Source organism: Xenopus laevis, chromosome 4S (genome assembly GCF_017654675.1).
Source record: "Xenopus laevis strain J_2021 chromosome 4S, Xenopus_laevis_v10.1, whole genome shotgun sequence".
Taxonomy (NCBI): Eukaryota; Metazoa; Chordata; class Amphibia; order Anura; family Pipidae; genus Xenopus; species Xenopus laevis.
In genome coordinates this window covers 18739527-18754702 of record NC_054378.1, presented here as the reverse complement: position 1 = coordinate 18754702, position 15176 = coordinate 18739527, and the positions used below count along the sequence as shown (strand labels likewise).

At 44.1% G+C, this 15176-nt stretch overlaps 1 protein-coding gene across 2 annotated transcripts in view; it reads right to left on the bottom strand.

Moving 5' to 3' along the window:
- sbf2.S (SET binding factor 2 S homeolog) overlaps nucleotides 1–15176 on the bottom strand; it is a 185014-nt gene that overhangs the window by 79233 nt on the left and 90605 nt on the right. For both annotated transcript variants that reach the window (XM_018260291.2, XM_041560994.1), the window contains exons 4-6: nucleotides 14345–14467; nucleotides 13650–13760; nucleotides 9460–9565 (exon numbers count right to left, since the gene is read on the bottom strand). In XM_018260291.2, the coding sequence (XP_018115780.1) occupies nucleotides 9460–9565; nucleotides 13650–13760; nucleotides 14345–14467 (340 nt within the window). The remainder of the gene's footprint in view (nucleotides 1–9459; nucleotides 9566–13649; nucleotides 13761–14344; nucleotides 14468–15176) is intronic.

Below are 15176 nucleotides of genomic sequence, written 5' to 3'. Positions count from 1 at the left end.
GAGGGAGAGGCAGAATGACGTGTTTGGGAGGGAGAGGCAGAATGACGTGTTTGGGAGCCGGAGCCAGAAAGAGGCATTTGGGAGCCAGAGGCAGAAGGACGTGTTTGGGAGCCAGAGGCAGAAGGACGTGTTTGGGAGCCAGAGCCAGAAGGATGCGTTTGGGACCCAGAAAGAGGCGTTTGGGAGCCAGAGGCAGAAAGAGGCATTTGGGAGCCAGAGGCAGAAGGAGGTGTTTGGGAGCCAGAGGCAGAAGGAGACGTTTGGGAGCCAGAGGCAGAAGGAGACGTTTGGGTGCCTGAGAAAAAAGGACGCGTTTGGGAGCCAGAGGGCTGCGTTTGGGAGCCTGAGCCGAAAGGATGCGTTTGGAGCCAGAGCCAAAAGGATGCGTGGGGAGCCAGAGCCAAAAGGACGCGTTTGGGAGCCAGAGCGAAAAGGACATGTTTGGGAGCCAGAGCCAAAAGGACACTTTTGGGAGCCAGAACCAAAAGGACACATTTGGGAGCCAGAAAGATTCCTTTGGAAGCCAGAAGGACACGTTTGGGAATCAGAACCAGAAGGACACGTTTGGGAGTCAGAGCCAGAAGGATGTCTTGGGAGCCAAAAGGATGCCATGAGAGCCAGAAGGACACATTTGGGAGTCAGAGCCAAGGGGATGCGTTGGGAGCCAGAACAACAACTTGAGAGCCAGAAAGGATGCCTCGAGGGTCGTATCTGGAAGGACGTCTTGGGAGCCTGAAGGACAAGGTGGTGGAAGAACAACACAAGGGAGACAGTAGGACATAAGCGATACAGCAAGACAAGATGCAGACTGCTAATCAAGATGCACACTGTTGTGTAAGGTAGAGACAGTAGAACAACATGAATAATGTAGTACAAAATGGAGAAAGTAGAGCATGATGAAAATAGTAGGAAAATATACTGACAGTAGAACAAGACAGGAATACAAGATGGACAAACAGTAGGAGATGTTTATCAGAGAAGGACATGAATGGCAGTAAGACAAGGTGGTGACAAAAGTGTCAGTGTCCTTGTAGTCCAAGGACAACTTAAAGACCACATGTAGGACAACCCTACTACATACAAATGAGACGGGTAGTAAGGATTCCTCCCTGAGGGCAGATCAGTAAACAGGGATAGACATCGTGTTTTTCTGGGAACAGATGCAGATGTATTACAGCAGCCATGAATGTTGACAGCAGGCAGTTTCCACTGACAGATAACATCCTGCTGAATATCAGGTGGGAACCCGGAAATTTTTGATTTGCTTCCTGACTTTTTTTTTTTTCAATAAAACAAGAAGTTAGGACCTCCAAGAGTGAAAAACATCCTTGTGATAGAAATACATTAATCTAACATCTTCCTGTTGTTTGTGAGGACAATGTGAAAGAGATAAACACTCATATGTGACTATCTGGGGTCCTATTGTTGCATTAAATAGGAGATTAATATGACCTGGTTCTCTTGCAGGAAGTGAGGGGCCCCTTAGTGTCTCTTGTCCCTAAAATGTCAAATTATTTTTATCCTTCCATGTTGTCACTTGCAGGAGAATCTACAGATATCGGGAAGAATCTACACGGTGACGGAAAGTCCTGCGTCTTCATCCAAACTAAGCATCATACAATGAGCAAAACTATGAAAAGGCTGTAGCACTTTGAACCAATGACATATGCTAACAATGCTACGACTGAAGGTGTGTTCCCTCTACTTTGTACTGCCCTAGATCTGAGCCTGGTAGCCTCTACTGGTCACGCAGGTTCTAAAAGTCAGGTCTATACAGGTCTGGACTGGGATTAAAAATAGGCCCTGGCATTTCAACTACCAAAACAGCCCACCATATAATGACTCTCTATGCCATCTAACAGCAGCCCCTCTGGCATTTGCCAGAACCCACAGCTTGCCAGTCCAGGCTTGGGTCTACAGACAAGTACATTACAAAATATGCAGTGTATAGAAAATAGATCAAAAGATTGGAAGAAGGACGGAAAAAAAGGGAGGGAAAGAAGAAAGCAGAGAACGGACAGAAGACAGGAAGACAAAGCAGGGAGAAGAAACGGGAGAAGAGAAGGAATGAAGACAATAATGGAAAAGAAGTTGAAGAAGGCATGAAAAGGGGGGCTTGTGATATTAAGGGGACTGGTTTGGAGGTCCAAGAGAAAACTGCAGAGAAAGACCATGAAATTGAACTAGAAAATGGAATGATGATGATAATAGGAACTTGAAGACATACTTTGGGGAGAATAGGGGAGAAGGCAGAGAAACAAATGAAGAGGAAAGCTAGGACAACTTTAGGAAAAAAACTAGTGGCAGAAGTGGGGCCCATGTAAGGTCATTTCTAGGCCCGGAGCAGCTTACAAGTGGTTGCTACTTCATCCTACAAATCCAGATCTCTGCCTCTTCTTCCACATCATGTTTCCCATTCTCAACTCCAGTTTTTTCCACTAGTCCTCAAATTTGGGACCAGGATTGTTTTTTTTTACGTGTGAATGACTAGTGGCGTAAAACCAAAAAATCAAGTGTATTGCAGAGCACCTACAGGCAAATCCAGAGGAATGTGCTGGAGCTGATCGGCATCTAAACTCCTGAACTATGTACGTTGTGCATCCTGCGCTCGCCTGTCTCAGAGGGGAAGGGAAATGCTAGTAAGGACCAAAGCTTCAGGCAGATGAGCTGAGCCGACATAAATAATAAGCTGAAAAGGTCAGACATTAACCGTATTAAAAAAACATCAGTTCTCCAGATTTATAAGGGGGAGTTGCACCCGGGAGATCTGGATATTCCCACCCCAAGTCATGTGGATAAGAATTTAGCACTTATGGATTTAGAATGATTTTCATCCGAAGAGACAATAAATAATAGCAAGCACTTACAGGCAATACAGAGGGGTAGGCTCTCATCTCGAAGGGGTGAAATACTTAATGCTCTGAAAACCTTATTAGAGTTGGAAACCCCAGTCACTAATTAATTTCAGACAAATCTCTTCTCCTTCAAGTGCACTTTCCCTTTTCTGGTAATGAGCCTCAAGAAATGGAGCCTGAAACTGTTGTGTGATGGAATAAAATACTGTGAACCTGTCCAGAATGGGGATGGGGGGGGCCCCCGAAGTGAGCCTGCCCATATAGCTAGACAGGATTTACAAAACTGATATGAAAAGGAGGAGACTGATACACTCTTACCAAATAAAAGATGAAATTAAAAAGAATAGGCGCCATTCTAATTAGAAGTTTATTGGCACTTTGTATAGAACATGAATGTGATAGGAGAACAAAAAGCAAGCCTGAAAATATAAGAGACACGCTGCGATTCGGGGCCCAGCGACAAATCTCATCTTCTTCGGGGCAACTAGTATCCACAAACTGCCTCCCCTGCTGGCTTGAATGAAAATCGCCGGTTTGATGTCACTCGGAGCGCTTCGTTTTCCAAAGTCGCCCGAAGTTTCCATTTTGGGCCACTTTGGGAAACGAATCGCTCCGAATGCCATCCTGCCGGCAGGAGCTTCTTAATTACTGTTACCTAAAAAAAGAGACTGTATTTAAATTAGAACTTCCTTGGAACTTGTCCAAAATATGATAGGAGAACTAAAAAGGGAGCCTGCCCATGTAGGTAGTTAGGATATAGAGCTTGCAGGGACCTTCTCCAAGGGTTGTGAACACTAACACACTAGGATGACTGCTCCTATATATATAAGCAATTCAGGCAGTCAATGGTGTTATTGGGCACTCCCATGATCCTGGGACTAGGTAAGGTGTTTTTATGTAGGATGTATGGCAATCACATGGGTCCGGGCTTTTCTGGACCATTTTCTCGCCCGCTGAGCTGAATCTGCAGCAATTTGGCAGACAACGGTGCAGCACAGCAAATATTTACGACAAGGGATTAAGTGAGTGAGAGAAGAATATTCTGGCACAGCCCAAACCCAGCAAATACAATGTGTCCAGTGGATCGGGTCCTGAAGGGAACATTTATGACAGGAATATATTATATATGCACGGGCCACTTTCTCTAATAACTGTAAACAAGAGCTTCATTATTAACTAATAATGTGCATGGCAGAGTCATATGAGAACTATTAAACACTCCTCACGTGGGAACATCTTGGTACATTCCTGGCCCAGCAAGGCCCAGTCTCCTACACTCCCAGGCCCTTCTTATATATTGTACTGTACTTATGGGATTTGGGAGACAGGGTGATCTGTGTTTCTTGATGGTACATGCACTGCAAACACCGGCCCTTACCACTGCCTGTATACAGAGAAGGAATGTTGTGGGCACACAATAAGCTATACCCTCATACTGTACTGTCTAAGGGAATCAATATGGCACCTCCTACCCATATGTATAAATACAAATATACAGAGAAGGAATGTTCTGGGCACACAATAATCTATACCCTCATACTGTACTGTCTAAGGGAAACAATATGGCACCTCCCTCCCATATGTATAAACACAAATATACAGAGAAGGAATGTTCTGGGCACACAATAAGCTATACCCTTATACTGTTCTGTCTATGGGAATTAATATGGCACCTCTCGCTCATATGTTTAACTAAATCCTATTGTGGGTTGATGCAAAGTAATTATTACAATTCCTGCCATAAACTGGAATATTTTTAATTTTATTGCTCTTCTGAGATCCTTTCAGGTTAAGTACCGTAAAACCATGTTCTGTGAGCCACGGAGAAAGCCTATTGGGTTATTTTATTGCAGCTGATAAGCAGAAGCCAAGAATGATACTGTCGGTGCAGTGACCCCTTGTTAAGGAACCAGGGAAAATTGCTCCGGGTGACAAACACGATACAGCTTAGTACATTTCCACTACTAACATATAATGATTTGATTTGGGCTCTACTACACCCTTAGCAGGTCGGCATGAATTTCTGTGTAGGCTTTGAAAAAAACCTTTTTGCCCTTCATGTATTTTGCACCTGCATCATTATGGCTAAGCCCAGATGGCTACTTAGCCTCGTGAATTAAAAAGAGAGCTCAATAAATAGTGCATTGAGCTGAACATACTTTTTGCCTTTTATTTTAAGAAATATCTTTCCAGTTTGCTGATTCATTTCCTGATTCTGCCAAGTGACTGTTTTAAAAGGAGAAGATAGTAAAAAAACAAAAAATAATCTGCAGATAAGCCCTCTGTATTATGAGATGCTCCTTGTCTTAAAGCCTAGCAACAAAGGCTGCAGAATTGAGAAAGGAGCTCATCTTGGGAAACTATGTTAGCTTCTATGCATAGTCATAATAAAAAAAACAATAAAAAAATGACAGAGATGTTGTAGGATGGGGATACAAGTGTTGCTGAACTTGCCACGGAGACTTCCCATGGGCGCGGGGACCACAGAATTACAGACATTTGCTTAATTTGGGCTGCAAGGATGAGTGTGTAATAAGGTAACAAGGATATCAGATCGTACACAGACAGAAAATATGTTCCAGATTTTCCAGAGCAAAGGATTCTGGGCCGGCAATAACATTTGGTTAGAATGATACGCTGCGCTACTGTCACGGTTTGCTTCCTCTGTATTGTTCTGGGGGATCCTGTCAACAATCAGTCCCACATTGTTCCTTATAATTCCGAGCTCAAGGCATGGAACATGCACTTCTATTAGTCGTACTCCCCATTCATTAGGAGGATATTCTCTTCCCTTAAAGTGATACTGATTCCTCTATGCTAATAGGAATAACAGTTTTTAAAGGGGAACTAAAGCCTTATTTTTTGATTTACTAATATGCCAAAGGGCTGCTGTGCAACGTGCCCAGCCAACAGCCTTACTCTGAAATGCCAAATCTAAAATTAAGGGTTGCGTCTGTGCTGCATTCTCCATGCAGAGTGTACTTTCTGCTCTATAGGGCATCAAGGGGTGGGACTTCCTCTGTTGCACACAAGTGTGGTCTTTGCTTAACTGGCAGGTGCCAAGTCCCACCCAGACACACTACAGAGCAGAAAGCACATTATGAATGGAGAAAACAAGGGGAAGCAAACTGCTCAAACTAAAAAGTGTTTTTTTAAATCGGGGCTCCTGATTACTCCCGCATTCCTGTGACAGCTGATGTATTCGCCATAGAGCAACACCCGTAAGATCAAAAAGAGGGTGGTCTATTTACAATAGGTGTTTGGACTTGATTTTTAACTTTTTTTTGCCTGGACCAATGCACCCCTTCTTTAAAAAAAACGGAGGAATGGGGCCCTTTCTAGCTTTTTAGTCAATCCTTTATTTTACAGTCTATTTGGGCAACACAAACAATGTTATCCTCGTAATTTAAGCCAGTGCTCCCGTGTTCATCCCGACTCGCAGGGTTTTGCTTTCTACAGTTACAGGATCAGAGAAAAGTGAAATCTGCTGCATCACCCAAGTTCCATTCCGTTTGCTCATCGTCAGCTTCACGTGTCCAAAGAATGCGAGAGCAAAACAGATTGAGATGAAATTTTTCAGCAGGAAAACAAATGAGTCGGCTGCGAGAGTCATAGAATTCCCGTGTGTGATAAGGCAGCGCGGAGATGGTTGATGTGATAGATATGAGATAGCGAGGGATAGTCGGTATTTACTTGGGGGTGCCAAAATGTAAGCACTTCCAAGTGATTGTATATACTTACCTGACACCCCGGGCTGGTGCTCCTATCAGCAGAAAACTTCACCGGTCTGGGGGTTATTCCAGCGAGCACCACGGAGCAATTGGCTTCTGGCTTCTTCTACTGCGCCTGCCGCTGGAAATTTGAAGAAAGAAGAAGGAAGACGATAGCTCTGTGGTGCTCACTGGAAAAACCTCCGGATCGCTGAAGTTTTCTGCCGATAGGAGCACCAGCCTGGAGTGTAAGTTAAGTATATATAATCACTTATAACCTAACTTTTGGCACCGTCAAGTAAAGGCCTTTCCTTCTCCTTTAAGGTCCCCATACACGAACAGATATTAGATACTGACAGATTAATTTGCCAGCTTATTGGGCAGTAAATGGTGCCCTCCGTCGGGCTTCACTGATTGGTATCTGATCGAAAGTCAGACAGATGTCAATTGGGCAGGTTTAATCCTGTTGGATTGAGGGCCACACCAGTTCGTTGATGCGTACCTTGATCCAACTCCCCGTATTCTGCTTATTGTGATCCTCAGCCTCATATCACCCACCTCAAGGTATATGGGCAGCTTTACACACCATTCAACACTAAACAGGCTTCTTGGGAGTCTTGTAGGATAGGATAGACATTTATCTCCTACAGACCCTCCAAATGTGACCTCGGGGGAAAACCCCACACACAGTATGACTGGGTATGAGGTACAGCAGCTCCTACTCACAAGCCCCAAAAAGAAACTGCCCACCTATATCAGGAAAGTGTTGGGTCTATAGGGAATCAGGAGATAATTCTAAAATTCTTATGATCTTCGTTGGCAGCACAGCAGAGTCTTCCCGTAAAAGCAAGCCCAATAAGCAAAACACCGGGCCAAGATATTTCCACATTCCTTTACACAAACAAGGATCTGATTTACCGAGATTCTGCATTTTAGTTGCAAGGATTTATTCAGTCCCCAAGGTGCAGTAAAGTTCTGGAAGCGTTGGAGCAAGGTTCCGCCAGCACATTACCTCTCCATAGAAGCATCCGAACACATAAGGATCTAAATAAAGCCTCCTCGGGTAGCAGCGCAGGGGGGGGGGAACGTGTGTCCAGGGGGGAGTGAAGGCCTTGCTCGACTCTGGTGGGGAGCAAATGCAATAAGATCCACAGCTGTTGGCTGCATGTGATAATCTTATTTCTTCATATTTTCTTATCTCTGTATTAATAAAACTAAGACAACTCTGTAGAACCCCCCCCATCCAGACTTCCCAAAACAGCCCCCTGCTGCCCCAGAAGTTGCTGCTCCTGGACACCAGTGCATATGCCCATCACTGTCTGGCTAGTTCAGGACAAGGAGATAACGGTGAGTAGCCCATGTGGAGCAGGAATTCTGAGACAGATCAGTAGGCGACTAATGCAAAGTAACTAAATCCATTAGGATTTAGGCGTTGGGGGGGGGGGGCTACTGTACATTACACTCCTGAGGTATGTTCTTAGTTTTTATTGGAAATCTTTGTCTATGGGAGGTGAAAAGCAACAACATTACGTTTGCTTCCAGAAATAGCACTTTAGGCAGAAGGGGGCACATGCCTGACTCAGCAGGAACAGTCCAAACTCAAAATATTTGCGTCCAGCAGTTCAGGCTGATTTATGCTGATCAGACCCTAATCTGGAGGCCCCCTAAAGTCCCGTGCCGGAAAATAAGGTGATAAAAACAGAATTGCTCATTGGACAGAACAAATGGGACAACACAGTGAAAGGGAAAACACATACATGTGTTAGACTGTACAGATTAGACAAACACCAGTTATGGCAAGTAGAGAGGTTTCATGCCCCTTGAACCAGAGCAGGTCACACAGAGGCCCCAGTATGACCAATGGCATGTTCTATTCATACAATATAGGCCCTAGAGTTCCTGCTTGCACCACAAAAGAAAAAAAAAAGTGCAGATATTTATAGTTCTTTCCTGCGGCACTGCTTCCCAGAGAGATTGTGAGTGACAGCTCTGTGTTACTACAGAAATCTATGTACCAGGAAGGAACATGGGATAAATGATCGAATGAAGCAATTGTTCACCGAGAGTCTGGGTTACATGGGATAAATGATCGAATGAAGCAATTGTTCACCGAGAGTCTGGGTTACTTAAGGAAAAGAAACAGCCATTGCTATTCAGATTAAGCGCAACAGATTGCAAGTTCTTTGGGACAGCAAATAGGCACACGGCAGGGAAATCAAAGAACAGGTATCCAGAAATCTGTGATCCAGAAAGCTCCAAATTACAGAAAGGCCCTTTGACTCAGTTTTATCCAAATAATCTAAATGTTTAAAAACTATTTCCTTTATTTAATGTTTATATGATTTTCTATAAACTTAAAGGAGAACTAAACTCAAGTTAAAAAACCCCTACCCTACATAGACCCCCCCTCCTTCCCCCCCAGCCTAGCTATACTTACTCCTCTGTGCATATTCTGTCCAGTGGAGTTCAAGGATGCCATTTTATTCTCTTTGGTAATCTTCAGAATGAGACCGGCATAGCAGCGCATGAGCAGTTGGAGCCATTTTCTGCCTCGAGACAACTGGCAGCATGCACCGAAACTCACTAAAATTGCCAAAGCAATTCCGAAGATTACCGAAGAAGCTGAAGATGTCGCCGTGAACTTTGCTGGACAGAATCTGCACGGAGGGGTAAGTAGAGACTTAGGGTCAGTAGCTAGGCTGGGAGGGGGAGGAGCGAGGGAGTCTATGTAGGGTAGGGTTTTTTTTTTACTTTAGGGTTTGTTTCTCCTTTAAGGTATGAAGAGCCAAACTACGGAAATATCTATTATTGGGAAAACCTCAGGTCCCAAACATTCTGGATAACAGGTCCCATACCTGTTTATGATTGGCCAGTCTGTGTGTATTGGCACTTACCTAACTGTCTGAACAGGAGTGCCACACTGGTTCCGGTGACAGGTAGACTGTCATGGAGAGGCGTTTGGATCAGCTGCCGGTCCCCAGCGCCCAAGGAGAACAGTTTCTGCAAAGAGATCAAACAAATCTCATAATTAAATTTCAATAACCCAACATGTATCTCCTCATTGACCACAATGGAATTAAGGATTAGCCCCAAGGTGAGCCCTGAATTTCAATGTGAATCAGAGAGAATACATCCATGGGGTTAGGGGACATGATAGATGAGTCACATCAGGTTACCCTTTAAATACTTCCGAACCAACACGCAGACTGCAGGACGCTCAAGTACTAAGTATCATTGGCTCCAAAGTATAAAACATAAACAAGTATCCGGCAGGTTTGGTTGGAAAATCCAGAGGCGAAATATTAATTTTACTGACAAAGCACCTGAAACCAGTGGCGTAACTAGAGTGTACCGGGCCCCCCTGCAAAAAAATCTTCAGAAGGACCCAGTGCACTCCGATCCCCATCCCCTCGCCCACTTACCATCCCACCGCCACCCCACCCACATCCGCCCTGCCCACGCGCCACCCGACTTGCGTCCCCCTTCCTCGCCGCAGGTAAAATAGCAGCTGTGGAGGAGGGGTTTTCTTAAAGGAGAACTAAAGCGTAACTAAAGAAGTAGCTAGAAATGTTGTACATTATGTTTTGTGCTTCTGTACCAGCCCAAGGCAACCACAGCCCTTTAGCAGTAAAGATCTGTGTCTCCAAAGATGCCCCAGTAGCTCCCCATCTTCTTTTCAGCTGATTCACTGCACATGCTCTGTGCTGCTGTCACTTACTGAGCTTAGGGACCCACTCACAATATACAGTACACATTGGGGCAAATTCACTAAAGGGCGAAGTGCCTTACGCTAGCGTTAATTCGCTAGTGTAGCGCATTTTCGTTAATTCGCTGATTCACTAAAGAACACTGGCGTAAATTGGCTAGTGTTACTTCGAACCCTTACGCCTGGCAAATTTGCGCAATGGACGCAACTACGCAAATTCACTGACACGCGCATTTTTCTGAACGCTACCTTTTACGCCAGACTTCCTTCGCCACCTCAGACCAGGCGAAGTGCAACAGAGTAGATAGGGATTGCTTCAAAAAAAGTTAAAAATTTTTTGCGTTTTTTCTTTTTTTATGGGTGATAGGCTGAAAAGATCGAAAAAAAATTTGGGGCTACCCTCCTTCCCCCCTACATTTCCTAACTCATGGCACCTTAACTATACAGTGGGCACATGTGTAGGGCAAAATAAAAAATGTATTTGCTGTTTTGAAGGTTTCCCAGGCTTGTGTAGTGATGCTACATATACCTCCATTGTAACTTCAATTTGGCACCGTATGCAAATTAAGCATCGCTAGCGTAACTTCTCTTTGCTTGGCAAATTAACGCTAGTGCAACTTTGCAACCTTACGCTTCCCCTGAGCGCAACTTTGGATTTTAGTGAATTTGCGTAGCGCTGGCGAAAATACGCCTGGCGAAGTGCGACGAAGCAGACACTGGGGCAACTACGAATCTTAGTGAATTTGCCCCATAGAATACAAATGTCACAATATAAGGCTGATTAGTAGTTAATACAGATAATAGTAATTGATACAGATAATTACTACATGGCAGCACAGAAACCAGTGCAATTAGCATCAGAATTTAATAATCAGCCCTGTAGCATCAGCTTATATTACAGACCAACCTCATTTTCTGCTGGATAATTAGTGACGAGCCCTAAGCTTAGCTTCTCAACAGCTGCTCAGAGCCCACTGAGCATGTGAGTGTCACAGACACTTTCCAAGATGGTGACCCCCTGTGACAAGTTTGAAGTCCTGGATCATTGCTGCTAGTGACAAGCTGAAACTGTTGCAATAATTTCAGTATATAAAAAATGGCATTTTTAGCCTCATTCATTTTTAGGGTTTAGTTCTCCTTTAATAGCTATTGAGGAATCAGACCCTGTTCCCTGGGCCCCCCTGCAACTGCGTGGACTGCTTCATCTATAGTTACACCCCTGCCTGAAACCCGTTTTACCCTCTGGTCAATGCCAAACTTGACTTGGCTTTAAAGGGTGGGTTTACCTTTAAGTTACCTTTTAGTATGATATAGAATTGCTAATGCTAAGCAACTTTTCCATTGGCCTTCGTTTTTTATTTTATTTTATAGTTTTTAAATGATTTGCCTTATTCTCCGGACCCTTTCCCTTGTCCAAATTTATTGTCATTGTTACTTTTTATTACTCATTCAGGCCTCTCCTTGATATTCCAAATCAACCCTAGCAACCAAATGGCTAAAATTGCAAACTAGAAAGCTGCTGTATATGAATATCCGAATAACTCAAAAACCACAAATAACAAAAAATGAAGACCAAATGCAAATTGTGTCAGAATATCACTCTCTACGTCCTACTAAGTGGATACCCTTATTGTCTTTACCCTAAACCGTGTTCATGAGTCGTGCATTTCTGTTTTATGGAGCAAAAAGATCATACAGCACCTCGGCCAACATTATATATATATATATATATATATATATATATATATATATATATATATATATATATATATATATATATATATATATATATATGGCCTGCAGCTTTGCTATTATTCTATAGAGCATCTCCTAGCCTTAAATCCAATATTATGTAACCAAATAGCAAAATAACTTGATTATAACCAGTTCGAGCCGAGCCGATCCAGTTCAGCTGGTTTGTTACATGGGTAACTCTGACACGGACAATGTTCCCCATAAATCATCTCCAAATGAAATATTCTGGCTTTTTGAAGTGCCACCAGGGAATAGCTGTGGAATTCCCATTCAGTTGATATAAAGCATGTGAGATGAGCGGGATGCAAGGAACGGGCCGGCCCGTTGTAATACAGAGAGTCACCCAGGCACCCAAGGAGTCGCTCCCCGTGCCAATCTCCTGTCCTTGCATTTCCGACGAGTTATAATTGGATCTTCTATGGCCATAAATAGTTAAATTTAATGAAATCCACAGATGTTCATATTTAGAGCATGTTTATATTTAGTATTGCCTTAAAGCGAGACTGGCACAAAAGCAGAATATATTTATTTTTGATTGATGGAATTTGTATAAAAAAAAAGGACATTTCCACTTCCTTTATTCTCTCTGCTCTTCTTAGAAACTGGGAGATTTCCTCCAAAATGAGATGCATTAAGATCTTATAGTTTTGTTTCCTCCCTGGCTCTATGGGGCGTCGTACTTAGCCTTACAAGATACTCAATTTTTCTCAGGATAGCTGGCCACAACTCTCCCTATTACCTCCCACAGGTTGACAAGCAGTGAACAGCCCCCTAAGTTTGCTCATAGCCTGTACAAGGAGATCCCATAAAACTATGGCAGTATAGGTATTCCCCTGTACTAAGCACAATTCAGCAGGAACAGCCCCCTAAGTTTGCTCATAGTCTGTACAGAGAGATCCCATAAAACTATGGCAGAATAGGTATTCCCCTGTACTAAGCACAATTCAGCAGGAACAGTCCCCTAAGTTTGCTCAGTCTCTACAGAGAGATACCATAAAACTATGGCAGAATAGGTATTCCCCTGTACTAAGCACAATTCAGCAGGAACAGCCCCCTAAGTTTGCTCAGTCTCTACAGAGAGATACCATAAAACTATGGCAGCATAGGTATTCCCCGGTACTAAGCACAATTCAGCAGGAACAGCCCTCTAAGTTTGCTCATAGTCTGTAAAGAGAGATCCCATAAAACTATGGAAGCACAGGTTAGAAACAGCCCCTGTATTAGGGAAACTTAGTGGCCAGTTAAGCATTGCAGCTTTCATTAATCTATGTTGTTCCCCCTTCAGGTCCCAGTTTACAAACTAGGCCATCCCAATTCCCCCAGAGCCAACACTCATATGCCCCAACTGCATTCCACTTCCAGCAGATCCTATTTCTTTAATTCATTAGAGAGAGTTGGAGGTATGCAGATTTTATGATGGCTACCTTGCTACCAGTAATGGCTTTAAAAATGGGGGGGGCAATCTGATCTGCTCCTGCATTCACATGGGACATTAAGCCATTTGACCTTATCAGGGAAAGGAATTTGGGCAGGAATCTCAAATGGGAGGCTTGGGGTTCTCCTTTCGTTGTAAACAAAGAATGTGGCTATCATGTGCAAAGCTGCAGTTGGTCTGGCACTCACCTGGGAGCCGCCGGCAGATGGCACAATGCACGTCACGAGGTTGGACACCAGGTTCTCGAGAGACACGTTCAGACTGTCTACATGAACGGTGTAGATCAAGCCAAGGCACGCCTGGGAATGAGAAAAACACAGCAATGGTTTCTTGTGGACAATAACTATTCTTTCCTTTCACAAAGCCCCAACAAACATTCCAAAAAGTCATTTTTGTGGCTGGTGGGAATTTCTGATTCCTTTGCTTTTCCTCCATTCTAATCCTAATTTAGCCAACCCAAACCCACCCGACCTGCCAGACGGACACTGTACAAAGGCCCATATACAATATGGCCACCCTAACTATAGAGGAAGCAGACCCCGCAGTCGCAGGGGGGCCCGGACTGTGGGTTCTGCTTTCTCTATAGCTAATAAAAAACCCCAGCTCCCCAGCCCATCTCTCTTACGGCGAAGAAAAGGGAAGCAAGTCAGCCAGGAGTGGGCGGAGTCGGTGGGTGTGGTAGAGGCAGGACATGGGTGTGGTGGAGGTGGAATGGAAAGTAGGCAGGAGGATGGGGATCAGAGTGCACTGGGCCCTCTGAATATTTTGCAGGGGGGCCCGTTGCACTGCGATGTCTCAAGGGCCACCACTAGATCCCTGAAGGCCGCACTCAGTGTTCCGTTTAGGGGCCACACGCCAAAGTACAAAAAAAAATATGGATTACCCGGAAAATTTCAGGATAGTCTAGTCTTGAAACCAACACCAGGCTCTTAGGGGCAAACACTTGGGCAGGCTGGATCAGTCCCGAATCCTCCTCCTCCGTTTCGCTGTGCTCCCGTTTGGTTCCCTGAAAAATACAAAAGATTATATATCTTTATTTTCCAAGTAAGGCAAAAAAAAAAAAAAATACAAATACAAATTCTGCAGAAAAATGAGAATGTTTAAATGCTATGCTTGGCAATTACCCCCCCCCCCCAGTCATTAGCCATTCTATCCATAGCATAACATGAGCAGGGCTGGGTATTGCGTGCAAGAAAGCTGGATCTCTCTGCTAATAGAGCACGAGTCTTTGCTTCGGCTGCAGGAAAACAATACTGTTCCTGCTGAATTCTGCTTAGTCTACTGGAATATCTATGTTGGCATAGTTTTAGTTTCTCCCTCTGTCTGGGAATACCAATGGCTTGAACCTGTTGCACCCATGGTAGTCAGCAATGAACACTGGAGTGCTTGACTATTAGGAAAATACCTGGAAGGGAAGAAAGAAACTTCCACTAACCTATAGGGCTATTTGGAGCCACTTTCCAGGAGTTCCTAGACAGGGCCGGATTTACATAGAGGACACCCCTAGGCCTGCTGTCGTTTGTCATCCTGTCCCCTCCCCTTTTATTCGCTCAAATTTTCATCATCGGGACCGGAGCAATGGTGATTCACGCACAGGAGAATGAAAAAAACTGTTGTATCGTCTGCTCATCCCCAGTGTTTCTGAACCAATATGGTCTTGTTTCGGCTGCACGTCACCCCATAAAATACTGGTGCCCCCTAAAATCCTGTCGCCC